General features: G+C 39.0%; 1 protein-coding gene across 4 annotated transcripts in view; it reads left to right on the top strand.

Annotated features, from left to right (window-relative positions):
* The window catches only part of TMEFF1 (transmembrane protein with EGF like and two follistatin like domains 1), an 87,200-nt gene that overhangs the window by 17,412 nt on the left and 57,072 nt on the right, over window positions 1-12,716 (top strand). For all 4 annotated transcript variants that reach the window (XM_036074119.2, XM_078061522.1, XM_036074122.2 and 1 more), the window contains exon 2: window positions 10,363-10,472. In XM_036074119.2, coding sequence (XP_035930012.1) covers window positions 10,363-10,472 — 110 coding nt within the window. The remainder of the gene's footprint in view (window positions 1-10,362; window positions 10,473-12,716) is intronic.

Raw genomic sequence — 12,716 nt, forward strand, 5'->3', positions numbered from 1 at the left:
TCCCACCAACAGTGTAGGAGGGTTCCCCTTTCTCTGCATCCCCGCCAACATCTGTCATTTCCTGACTTGTTAATTTTAGCCATTCTGACTGGTGTGAGGTGGTATCTCATTGAGGTTTTGATTTGGATTTCCCTGATGCCGAGCGATATTGAACACTTTTTCATGTGTCTGTTGGCCATTTGGATGTCTTCTTTGGAAAAATGTCTCTTCATGTCTTCTGCCCATTTCTTGATTGGATTCTTTGTTCTTTTGGTGTTGAGTTTGATGAGTTCTTTATAGATTTTGGATACTAGCCCTTTATCTGATATGTCATTTGCAAATATCTTCTCCCATTCTGTCAGTTGTCTTTTGGTTTTGTTGACTGTTTCCTTTGCTTTGCAAAAGCTTTTTATCTTGATGAAGTCCCAATAGTTCATTTTTGCCCTTGCTTCCCTTGCCTTTGGTGATGTTTCTAGGAAGAAGTTGCTGCGGCTGAGGTCGAAGAGGTTGCTGCCTGTGTTCTCCTTTAGGATTTTGATGGACTCCTGTCTCACATTGAGGTCTTTCAACCATTTGGAGTCTATTTTTGTGTGTGGTGTAAGGAAATGGTCCAGTTTCATTCTTCTGCATGTGCTGTCCAATTTTCTGAACAGCATTTGTTGAAGAGACTGTCTTTTTTCCATTGGACATTCTTTCCTGCTTTGTCAAAGATTAGTTGACCATATAGTTGAGGGTCCATTTCTGGGCTCTCTATTCTGTTCCATTGATCTATGTGCCTGTTTTTGTGCCAGTACCATACTGTCTTGATGATGACAGCTTTGTAGTAGAGGTGGAAGTCTGGAATTGTGATGCCGCCAGCTTTGCTTTTCTTTTTCAACGTTCCTCTGGCTATGCGGGGTCTTTTCTGGTTCCATACAAATTTTAGGATTATTTGTTCCATTTCTTTGAAAAAAGTGGATGGTATTTTGATGGGGATTGCATTGAATGTGTAGATTGCTCTAGGTAGCATTGACATCTTCACAATATTTGTTCTTCCAATCCATGAGCATGGAACGTTTTTCCATATCTTTGTGTCTTCCTCAATTTCTTTCATGAGTATTTTATAGTTTTCTGAGTACAGATCCTTTGCCTCTTTGGTTAGATTTATTCCTAGGTATCTTATGGTTTTGGGTGCAATTGTAAATGGGATCGACTCCTTAATTTCTCTTTCTTCTGACTTGTTGTTGGTGTATAGGAATGCCACTGACTTCTGTGCACTGATTTTATATCCTGCCACTTTACTGAATTCCTGTATGAGTTCTAGCAGTTTTGGGGTGGAGTCTTTGGGATTTTCCACATAAAGTATCATATCATCTGCAAAGAGTGAGAGTTTGACTTCTTCTTTGCCGATTTGGATGCCTTTTATTTCTTTTTGTTGTCTGATTGCTGTGGCTAGGACTTCCAATACTATGTTGAATAGCAGTGGTGATAGTGGACATCCCTGCCGCGTTCCTGACCTTAGGGGGAAAGCTCTCAGTTTTTCCCCATTGAGAATGATATTCGCTGTAGGTTTTTCATAGATGGCTTTTATGATACTGAGGTATGCACCCTCTATCCCTATACTCTGAAGAGTTTTGATCAAGAAAGGATGCTGTACTTTGTCAAATGCTTTTTCTGCATCTATTGAGAGGATCATATGATTCTTGTTCTTTCTTTTGTTAATGTATTGTATCACGTTGATTGATTTGCGGATGTTGAACCAACCTTGCAGCCCAGGGATAAATCCCACTTGGTCGTGGTGAATAATCCTTTTAATGTACTGTTGGATCCTATTGGCTAGTATTTTGGTGAGAATTTTTGCATCCATGTTCATCAGGGATATTGGTCTGTAATTCTCCTTTTTGATGGGGTCTTTGTCTGGTTTTGGGATCAAGGTAATGGTGGCCTCATAAAATGAGTTTGGAAGTTTTCCTTCCATTTCTATTTTTTGGAACAGTTTCAGAAGAATAGGTATTAATTCTTCTTGAAATGTTTGGTAGAATTCCCCTGGGAAGCCATCTGGTCCTGGGCTTTTGTGTTTTGGGAGATTTTTGATGACTGCTTCAATTTCCTTAGTGGTTATAGGTCTGTTCAGGTTTTCTATTTCTTCCAGGTTCAGTTTTGGTAGTTGATACATCTCTAGGAATGCATCCATTTCTTCCAGGTTATCTAATTTGCTGGCATAGAGTTGCTCATAATATGTTCTTATAATTGTTTGTATTTCATTGGTGTTGGTTGTGATTTCTCCTCTTTCATTCATGATTTTGTTGATTTGGGTCATTTCTCTTTTCTTTTTGATAAGTCTGGCCAGGGGTTTATCAATCTTGTTAATTCTTTCAAAGAACCAGCTCCTAGTTTCGTTGATCTGTTCTACTGTTCTTTTGGTTTCTATTTCATTGATTTCTGCTCTGATCTTTATTATTTCTCTTCTCCTGATGGGTTTTGGCTTTATTTGCTGTTCTTTCTCCAGCTCCTTTAGGTGTAGGGTTAGGTTGTGTACTTGAGACCTTTCTTGTTTCTTGAGAAAGGCTTGTATTGCTATATACTTTCCTCTTAGGACTGCCTTTGCTGTATCCCAAAGATTTTGAATAGTTGTGTTTTCATTTTCATTGGTTTCCATGAATTTTTTTAATTCTTCTTCAATTTCCTGGTTGACCCATTCATTCTTCAGTAGGATGCTCTTTAGCCTCCATGTATTTGAGTTCTTTCCGACTTTCCTCTTGTGATTGAGTTCTAGTTTCAAAGCATTGTGGTCTGAAAATAGGCACGGAATGATCCCAATCTTTTGGTACCGGTTGAGACCTGATTTATGACCTAGGATGTGATCTATTCTGGAGAATGTTCCATGGGCACTAGAGAAGAATGTGTATTCTGTTGCTTTGGGATGGAATGTTCTGAATATGTCTGTGAAGTCCATTTGTTCCAGTGTGTCATTTAAAGTCTTTATTTCCTTGTTGATCTTTTGCTTAGACGATCGGTCCATTTCAGTGAGGGGGGTGTTAAAGTCCCCCACTATTATTGTATTGTTGTCGATGTGTTTCTTTGCTTTTGTTATTAATTGCCTTATATAATTGGCTGCTGCCATGTTAGGGGCATAGATATTTACAATTGTTAGATCTTCTTGTTGGATAGACCCTTTAAGTAGGATATAGTGTCCTTCCTCATCTCTTATTACAGTCTTCGGTTTAAAATCTAATTTGTCTGATATAAGGATTGCCTGGTGTGGGATATTTTAAATATTTGAATATTTCAAATATTTCTGCTGTTCTCAGTGTAGAGATTGGGGTCCTGTCCTGACAGGATTGGTGTGTTTTTCTAAAAAAGGGAAGGTTTTCCCGAATACTCTGAACATCTAGACATGTGTATAAACCCATTGAAATGAGGTTATTCTTAAGAACTAAGAACAAGGTAAAGAGTTTGAACATGTCCTATGGGGAGTCAATAAGGAATCAACTAAAGATGAACTAAAGATTCCCACATGTTGATAAGTACTTCGCATTCATTATAGGACTTTCCCCCTGTAGTGCTCTGAGGACTGGAAATGGCAGATGAGATGGCTTTAATATTAAACCATTGGGGAAAAGCAGGTTTGAAGACTCGAAGTGGTGCAAGTGGATGAGAATGCTGAGAGAGACGAAGCAAAATGAGAGGACACAGTGGGATGGCTGAGGGCAGAACATTTTTATACATAGTAGGAGCCCTCTTGTCTTGGTGCCTTAAGATTCTTGTAGTTAGTTGGTTAATCAAAGTTATTTAAAGGGGGGAGTCACAAAAATAATTTATAAATGCATGTAGCATTTTATTTGAACTTAAAAACATAAATATATAGATTTATTAAACACTATTTTGGTTTAAAAAAATTTTTTTTTATTTTTAGGGAGAGAGCAGGGGTGGGGGTGCGGGAGAGGGAGAGAGACTCTTAAGTAGGCTGCATGCCCAGCATGGAGCTCGATCCCACAACCCTAAGATCATGACCTGAGCCAAAATCAAGTGTCAGACGCTTAACCGACTGAGCCACCCAGTCACCCCTATTAAACACTGTTTTGAAAGAGGGCCCAGAATTTTTCTTTGAGAGTAGTTGGAATTTCCTCTTTCTTGAATAAGCATACATTGGTTACAAATTCCAGTTTTAATCTCTTTAAAAAGGAACGTAAAGAATTGTGGATGCAGAATTCTAGATTTTTCTCTTGCCTGTGCAAGAGAAAGCAGCTTACCTTAAGTCTTTCCATAGCATTCAACTTTGTTTTCATAACAGTTTATTTTCATTCTTATGAAATGTTGAAACCATGTAATTCCAATAACAAATACATGGTCTGGACAAAGCACAAGAGCAACTCCCCTGCTTGGAGCTATAGTCCTGATGAGTGTTCTAGAGAGTGGCCTAGTAGCCTTGGAGATTCACTGTGCCATGGGCATTGGTTGGTATGTTTTACAGAGAATAGCATACTTTGATTTCCCTGGAGAGTTGGTTAAGTTGGAGATAAGTTCTCTAAGGGCGCTGTGGACATGGACTGAGCAGTAAGAGAAGGAAAAGGAGTGACTAAATGAGAAGTGATCAGAGATTTGGGGGGATAATCAAGATTATTAGGTTGGAAGGGGAGGCCAGGAGTATCAGCTTCTGTAGAAAGGTCAATAAAAGAGTTGGAAGGCTAAGAAAAAAGTTATGGAATCTTTAAAAGAGGAGGTTCTGTTGACCTTTGATAGAATTTTGATAGGAAGGGGGAGGAAGCCAGGCTCACTACAGGTTGAGGCATTATTAAAGGAGGGGCACTCACTCTGAGCCAGGACCTGACATAAATTTGGATATAATATATTTGGATCCCTCTATTGAAATGAAAAATAGCCATGTTAATGTGCAGAGATCTTGGAGATTGCTGTTTATTTGACTCATTTTCTTTATAGTGATTATGTTAGAGAATTAAATGTAAAGCTTTAGTCAAGGCTTTGGTCATCTTTGGTAGTGGTTCTCAGCAGAAGGTGATTTTACTCCCCAGTGGACATTTGGTAATGTCTGGAGACATTTTTGGTTGTTACAGCTGGGATAGTCCCGCTGACATCTAGTGGATAGAGGCCAGAGATGTTGCTAAACATCCTCTAGTGAACTGGATAGCCCTATGATATGCATCAAAGAATTACTTAACTCAGGATGTCAGTAGTGTTGAGGTTGAGAAGCCCTGAATTCTATTGTAACATCTTGCAAAGTTTTTTCACTTTTGGCTCTCCATTGGTGTTAGCTGTCTCATAAGATTCCCCAGACTACCTTCTGTTTAATGGAGGTGTGGTAGAAAAGTCATACCGTTCTGGAGGGCTAAGGGAGTCTCATTTTGAACTATAGCCCGAACCTAGTTAGTCCTGCTGATGGGGATTTGGGCAGCTCAAGTTCACAGTGTGTAAGGTTCCTTCCTCTAGTGTGTATTGTTTCCCAGCTTTGAGATCTTAATGAACATGGAGACAAGTTTTACATTTAGAAAATTGTGTGATGGGCACATTTGCAACCAGAGCAAAATATTTTTGTTTTGAGCCACTGTTCTAAGTGCTTCTTTGTGTAAAATATTTCTGTTTGGAGAATTGATTTTTGAGGGCCTTAGTATGACTCATCTATTTTGCTGAGTTTCCATTTTGGGTTCAGGAAGGCAGCTGTGTAATTATCATCATCATTGACAGGTAGTAGAGTGCCCTCTTGATACCTGGTACTGTATTGAATACTTGAAAAGAAATAACATTCAGAAGATGATCCCAAAATAGAATTCCTTTTGTACTGAGTTTGAGCTAAGACATTGGTTTTCAAATTTGTCAGAGAAGTAAGAATACCAGGAAGTCATGATGCTCTTGATAAACGTATCATGTGAATGGTGATGTAGCACCTAAATTTTTGTGCAATCAGTATGTCAGGTTTGTGTTTTACTACACGTATCAGTGACCTGACCAATAGTGGCTTAAATGATAAGGGCTTTATTTATTTATGTGTTTATTTCCTATAACAGTGAGTCTGAATGGGTGATATCCAGGGTAGGCATGATGATTCTCTAATTTTTCTCGCTTTCCATACTCTTGCTCTTGTCCTTCTGGTCTACCATCTTTAGCCTATAGCTGTCATCTTTGTGCATGTAAGACAGCCACCACAACCTTAGGCAAGAGTTTTACTCTCCAGGCAGGACAGAGAGTGGAAGAATGAAGGAGGAAGGGACAGTGCTTACGTATGAACTGTGGTACATTGCAAGGGGGTCTGGGAAATACAGATTATTTAGCTGAGCAGCTTCCTTCCCTGAATAAAACTGGGATTCTCTTACGAAGTAAGAATAGATCCAGGATAGGCAATTAGCTGTGACTGCCACAGTAACAAAATAATTTAAAATGTACATTCATGAGCTTGTGTTCTCATAAAACACTTGGAATTTTCCTGTAATAATCTTTACTTATTTGTGGAACATTAGTTTTGTTGATAACTAGCAAGGAAGTAATCTCAGATATTGAAGGTTTAAGAAATATGTGACAAAAACTCTTAAAATAGAAAATTCTTTCCATTGACTTTTTTCCCTTGCAAATGAGAAAATAAAATTCTTATTTGATTTTTTTTTAAAAAGATTTTATTTATTTATTTGAGAGAGAGCACATGAGAGGGGGGAGGGTCAGAGGGAGAAGCAGACTCCCTGCCGAGCAGGGAGCCCGATCCGGGACTCGATCCAGGGACTCCAGGATCATGACCTGAGCCGAAGGCAGTTGCTTAACCAACTGAGCCACCCAGGCACCCTCTTATTTGATTTTAATGAAGGTATACTCTAGGCCATCAGTTTTCATAAGGAGCATGGTTAGGGAACCACTGACAATTAATATTTATGTGTACTATTTATCTACTTGTGTCTCTACTTTCACTTAAATTATTTTTCTAGATAAGAACATTCTCTTTCAGTATTATATGTTATGGGCAATTAAAACATTCTTTATTTTTATTTTTATTTTTAAAGATTTTATTTGGGAGGGAGAGAGAGTACGTCTGCACCTGTACATGAGTGGGGGCTGGGGGGGAGAGGAACAGAGGGAGAGGGAGAAGTAGACTCTCCACTGAGCAGGGAGCCCCATGTGGGGCTCAGTCCTAGGACCCCAAGATCATGACTTGAGCTGAAGACAGACACTTAACCGACTGAGCCACCCGGGCGCCCCTTAAATGTTGTTTCTAAATTCTGTATAGTGATCCTATATTAGTGTTTTTAATCCTATATCAGTTTTATAATCAGCCAAAAAGTCTTACTAATTTTTCCAAGTCCGTGTAAGTCTTGCCATCTTTGATACTGCATCCTCTGCTTCAAATCCATTTTTATCTCCTACTTCTTGAAATTCCTAGAGCAATCATAGCCTGTACAACAGCATTTTCTCCTTATAGACTATATTGAATTCATCACTAATTGTTCCATATGTTAGCAAGATCATAGGCTCCCTGTTATATATTTTTCTGTGTGTCCCAATTTCTTAGCATAGAATTAGATATATAGTAGATGCTTGTTTCCCGATCAACTAAATAATCACATTTAACACATTAATACACATGAAAATAGCATGAATTTAATAATAGGATAGGCATAAAATAAAACATGACTAATAACCAGTGTAATCAGAATTTCATGACTTTTACCTATTAATGTAGGACCTCTAGCTCCCCCAAATTGCCCCCACCCAAGTTTATTCTTGGAGTCACCAAAGGGTGTTTCATGTGGGCTCACTAATGTATTCTGGCCACTGCCACATAGCACGTCTTTTTCTTCCTGCCATGTTGCAGTCCCTCCATAACAGGTGTATCTCTGTGCCTGATTATCTCCTTGGCCTTGTGCTGTCCTGCCAGGGGTAATGCTGATGCTGGGGCTGTTGAGGTATCCCAGCCTCTTTTCTCCCCCGCTATTATATATTGTTGTGTGGACATCAAAGCAGAGCTCTTTAATCTTGTTGCTTCAAAGCTTTCAGTGAAAGCTGTTATTTAGTTTCTCACTGTAGCTCTTCTGTTATAATGAGCTCTTGGGGCTGGGCTGGGGGAGCAGTCTAAGTGATAGACACCAACCTGTGCATGTGACCACTCCTCCTGTTCAAGCTTTGTTTGTTGCGCCAGGCTTTTCTGCCTCTCTCTAGTAAGGATGATTATTGTCCCAAAATGTTTCTTAGTCTAACCACATGCAAACAGATGCTTTGAACAACTCTCAGTCTCCAGAGATGTGTGAATCTTGGTGGCAGGGATGTTTTAGGTTCTAGACTGCAGTCCCATTGTACTTTAAAAATACAATAGGTGAAACAGACCTCGAAGAATCTCAAGCCAAGTCATAAGTCAGAGCAACTCAGAGCATGATCTTGGCCCACAAATAGAATAAAAACCTTACTTATTCTTGTTTTATATGTCTGATTGTATTGGAACCCAGTGTGAACTTTAAGCCTACAAAGAAAGGGAGGAGAAATGCACTAAATTTTATTTCTTGAATTATACATTTGTTTTTATTTCTATGACCCCTAAAATTGGCTAAACCTGTAGTTGAACAAGATATTATGCACTCTTATTCTCTTCTCCAGAGCAGTTCTTTATTAATATTTAGTTAATCTTCCTTGAGTTTCAAGATGTGCATACATTAGACAGTAATTGGAACTGGACCTTGTGCAAGTTCCTAGTAGGAATGTGGGTAGATAGAAAAAAAAAAAAAGGAAACCCCATGCTTAGGATTGAGCCTCAAGTGCTAATGCAACTCGTCAAGGGGGAGAAGGATGAGTAAGCAAAAATTGGGAGATATGGGGATCCAAGAGCATAGAGCCTCCATAGCCAAATGGCCAAGGTGAAAGGAATTAAAAGATGATCATCTGTGCCTGAAATAGCTGGAAACAGAACAACAAAATAGCTCTAATAGTTTCCTGTTAAGTTTCAGCTCATGTCTTTTTTTTTTTTAAACACCTGAGTTTCATTTAAGGAAAAGAAAAATTTTGTAACCTATAGTTACACAGATGTATACTTGACCCAGTGCAGTTCTTGGTTGAGAGTGGTTATTCAGATAAATACTGTTAACTCACTGGGTATTTAGGTACTTGACTGCTGGTTTCTTGGAGGTTCAGCTAGGAGGAGTAGGAGACCCAAGACACCATTGTAGAGCAGTGAGAACAGGTAGGGCAGAGAGAGGCAAAGAAATGTCACCAGGACAGATGTCACTAGATACAGAACCTTCTTGACTCAGTCCAGTTGGTCCCGCTTTGAAATCTGGAACTAGAAAACAACCAGGGATGGGAGGTAGCTGGAGAAATATTCCCTGAGATCTGTTTGCCAAGACCTCATCATGACCCAGAGCTGCAGGAGACCTTGTGCCCTTCCCAGAGTCCCTCAGCTACTGAGTGACAGTCAGAAGCTAACTTAGGCCTTCCTGTTCCCAGACTCATTTGTTTACCTCTACAATGGGCTGGGTTTTTTAAACAATCAATTTGTTTCTTGTTTGCTATTGTTGCTATCATTTTATTGTTTATTGTTCGTTGTTATATCTCTCATTCCCAATAGGGAGGATGTAAAAATTGCTTTATAGTGGTTTTCACTCAATTCTATGTGATTCTAGAAAGCTTAATTTGATAGCAAGACCGATGGTCTTGGAGCAGGAACGAAATGACCGCAGAATGATAGTATTGTTGATTGCTCTGCTTCCTGTGGTTGAGTAGAATTAAATCAGTCATTTAAAAATTTTAAGAGTAAGATTTTTAATCTTTTTTATTCTGTGCACATTAATGCTCCATATATATCTATTGTATGAAATTCCGGTTTACTTTATAATTCTTTTGTAATTAAAATAGTTTGTCTAGAGTGAATTATGATCATCTGAAATTTATTTGGGTATCAAAAGAATTAAGATTTCTTTTAATTACTCTTATTTGTTCTCCTTAAAAGTAACTTAATCCCTAGAAAAATAATCTAAGGGAGTACCTGGCTGGCTCAGCCAGTAGAGCACATGACTCTTGATCTGGGGTCATGAGTTCGAACCACATTGGATGTAGAGAATATTTTTTTTAAAATCTGTAAAAAAAAAAAAAAAACAAAAACAAAATCTAAGATACTAAGACAATAGTAAGAAGACTGTCTTAAGCTCTTGGCAGGCCAAATAGAAAAATTCTGTAGATTTACCTTTGGGAATTCTGTGAAATCCTGAAATTTTGAGTTTTATTTTGGTTTGGGTTACATTAGGTATACTATTATGCAAGATTCTCCTTGGGGAATTCTGAACATTTTGTGTCCTATGTTATGTCTATTACTATACTTGTGAATGCGGTGATCAACACATTTTAAGGTATTTTTTCTTTTACATATGTACATTTGGGTACAAAAAGACATTTGAAACATTTTTTCCCCTTCTTTTTCAGAATTAAATGTGAGGGAGTCTGATGTAAGAGTTTGTGATGAATCGTCATGTAAATATGGAGGAGTCTGTAAAGAAGATGGGGACAGTTTGAAATGTGCATGTCAATTTCAGGTGAGGAAACCAAACCTATTTTGAAAAATTTTTACATTTTTAATTTTTTTTTTTTTTTTTTTTTTATTTATTTGACAGAGAGAGACACAGCGAGAGAGGGAACACAAGCAGGGGGAGTGGGAGAGGGAGAAGCAGGCCTCCCGCAGAGCAGGGAGCCCGATGCGGGGCTCGATCCCAGGACCCTGAGACCATGACCCGAGCCGAAGGCAGACGCCCAACGACTGAGCCACCCAGGCGCCCCACATTTTTAATATTTTATCATTCTACATTCTTCAAATTAAAAAGCTTAGAATACCTTGAACCCCGAAAGAAGTTGGGTTCAGAGCCCACTGATTTTTCTGTTGTCAGATGAAGTACTATTATTTGTACTTTCCATGCTTCTTTCCTCGAGTTAAGAGGACAGACTGGCAATAATAGGTATGAAGATGCTTTGAAAAAATATTAAGGTTCTATTCAAATGTAAGTTCTAATTGTCACTGAAAGAAAATGAATCTCTTATTTAAGATGTTGACATTTTGAGGCACCTGGGTGGCTCAGTCGATTAAATGACTGCCTTCAGCTCAGGTCATGATCCCAGCATCCTGGGATCGAGCACTGTATCGGGCTCCCTGCTCAGTGGGGAACCTGCTTCTCCTTCTCCCTCTCCTGCTCCCTCTGCTTGTATGCTCTTTCTCTCTCTCTCTCTGTCAAATAAATAAATAAAATCTTTAAAAAAATGTTGACATTTTTGGGGGCACCTGGTTGGCTCAGTTGGTTGAGCGTCTGACTCTTGATTTTAACTCAGGTCATGATCTCAGGGTCGAGGGATGGAGAGCCCCATGTCAGGCTCCACACATGCTCTGTGGGGAGTCTGCTTGAGATTCTCTCTCTCCCCCTCTGCCCCTCCCCACCAAGTTGGCTTTTTTCCCCTTTTCTTCTTATAGTCTTTTTTCTGATCCGTTAATTTTTTTTTTTTTTAAGTATAGTTGACCCACAATGTTACATTAGTTTCAGGTGTATAACATAGTGATTCAACTTCTTTATATGTTATGCTCTTCCCTTCCATTTTTATTTGCTGGTGTCTCATCTTTTTAGGCCAAAGAACATGGCTGACTTGGTACCTCAGGGGTAGGTCAGGGTTAGAGATAAACTAGATAGGGGAACCTCAAACTAATATCTTTGCTTTTCAGATGCTCTTTTTTTTTTTTTTAAAGATTTTATTTATTTATTTGAGAGAGAGAGAATGAGAGAGAGCACATGAGAGGGGGGAGGGTCAGAGGGAGAAGCAGACTCCCTGCCGAGCAGGAAGCCCAATGCGGGACTCGATCCAGGGACTCCAGGATCATGACCTGAGCCGAAGGCAGTCGCCTAACCAACTGAGCCACCCAGGCACCCCAGATGCTCTTTTTAGTTGTGATTCTGTTTCTTAAAAAAAACCAAAAAAATAAATAAAAAGAAAAGATGTGAAATGTGTTACATTCAATTTTTCTTTTTTATTTGCTGTGATTAAATTATAATCTGGCTTCAGAATATTGCTCAGGAGATGGTTACTGATTCAGGATTTGAGACGAAACAAAGAAGAAACTGGAATTCTTTCCACTCATGATCTTATTCTAATTGTACCCACCATTTTGGATTTTAAGAGAAGGAAAGGGTACAGAGATTAGGGACAAATCATAGGACAATCAGTGTTTCTAGTAACCCTATAACCTCAGGAAGTTCCTTTATGATCCATCTGAAAAGAAAAGGCACGTTTTCTATCCTTTTTTATGATACTGTAATGAGAATCCAAATCAGCTTGCATATGAAATCTCTTTGAAAACTATAAAGTACCAGGAAGAGTAGGGAGTTACACTATTGTCCAGCTGGACAGGCTCTTTATAGTCAAAAGAGACTTTACAATCCACTATTTATTCACAATAGCCACCTTTGACATGGCTTTAGCTGACCTTGTGCCCACCCCTATATGGTTACTCATGCAGTGAATGTTCTGGCTAGTGTGTTGTGTCTGGCTTCCCTGCCTGCACCCCAAATCCTCTTAAAAGGGATAGCAACTAAAGTGGGCTTCTTTCCTTAAAAGAAGATATTGGTGTACATAGTGTAACTAGGCCCTCATGGACTTTTACTTCTTTCTGTCCTTCACATTAGATAATTTTTTATGATCTGTCTTCAGGTTCCCTAATCCTTTCTTCTGTCCTCTCCATTCAGTCCATCCATGAGGTTTTTTTTTCAAAATTTTTTTGGGGGGAGGGGCAGAGGAAGAGG

Source organism: Halichoerus grypus, chromosome 14 (genome assembly GCF_964656455.1).
Source record: "Halichoerus grypus chromosome 14, mHalGry1.hap1.1, whole genome shotgun sequence".
Taxonomy (NCBI): Eukaryota; Metazoa; Chordata; class Mammalia; order Carnivora; family Phocidae; genus Halichoerus; species Halichoerus grypus.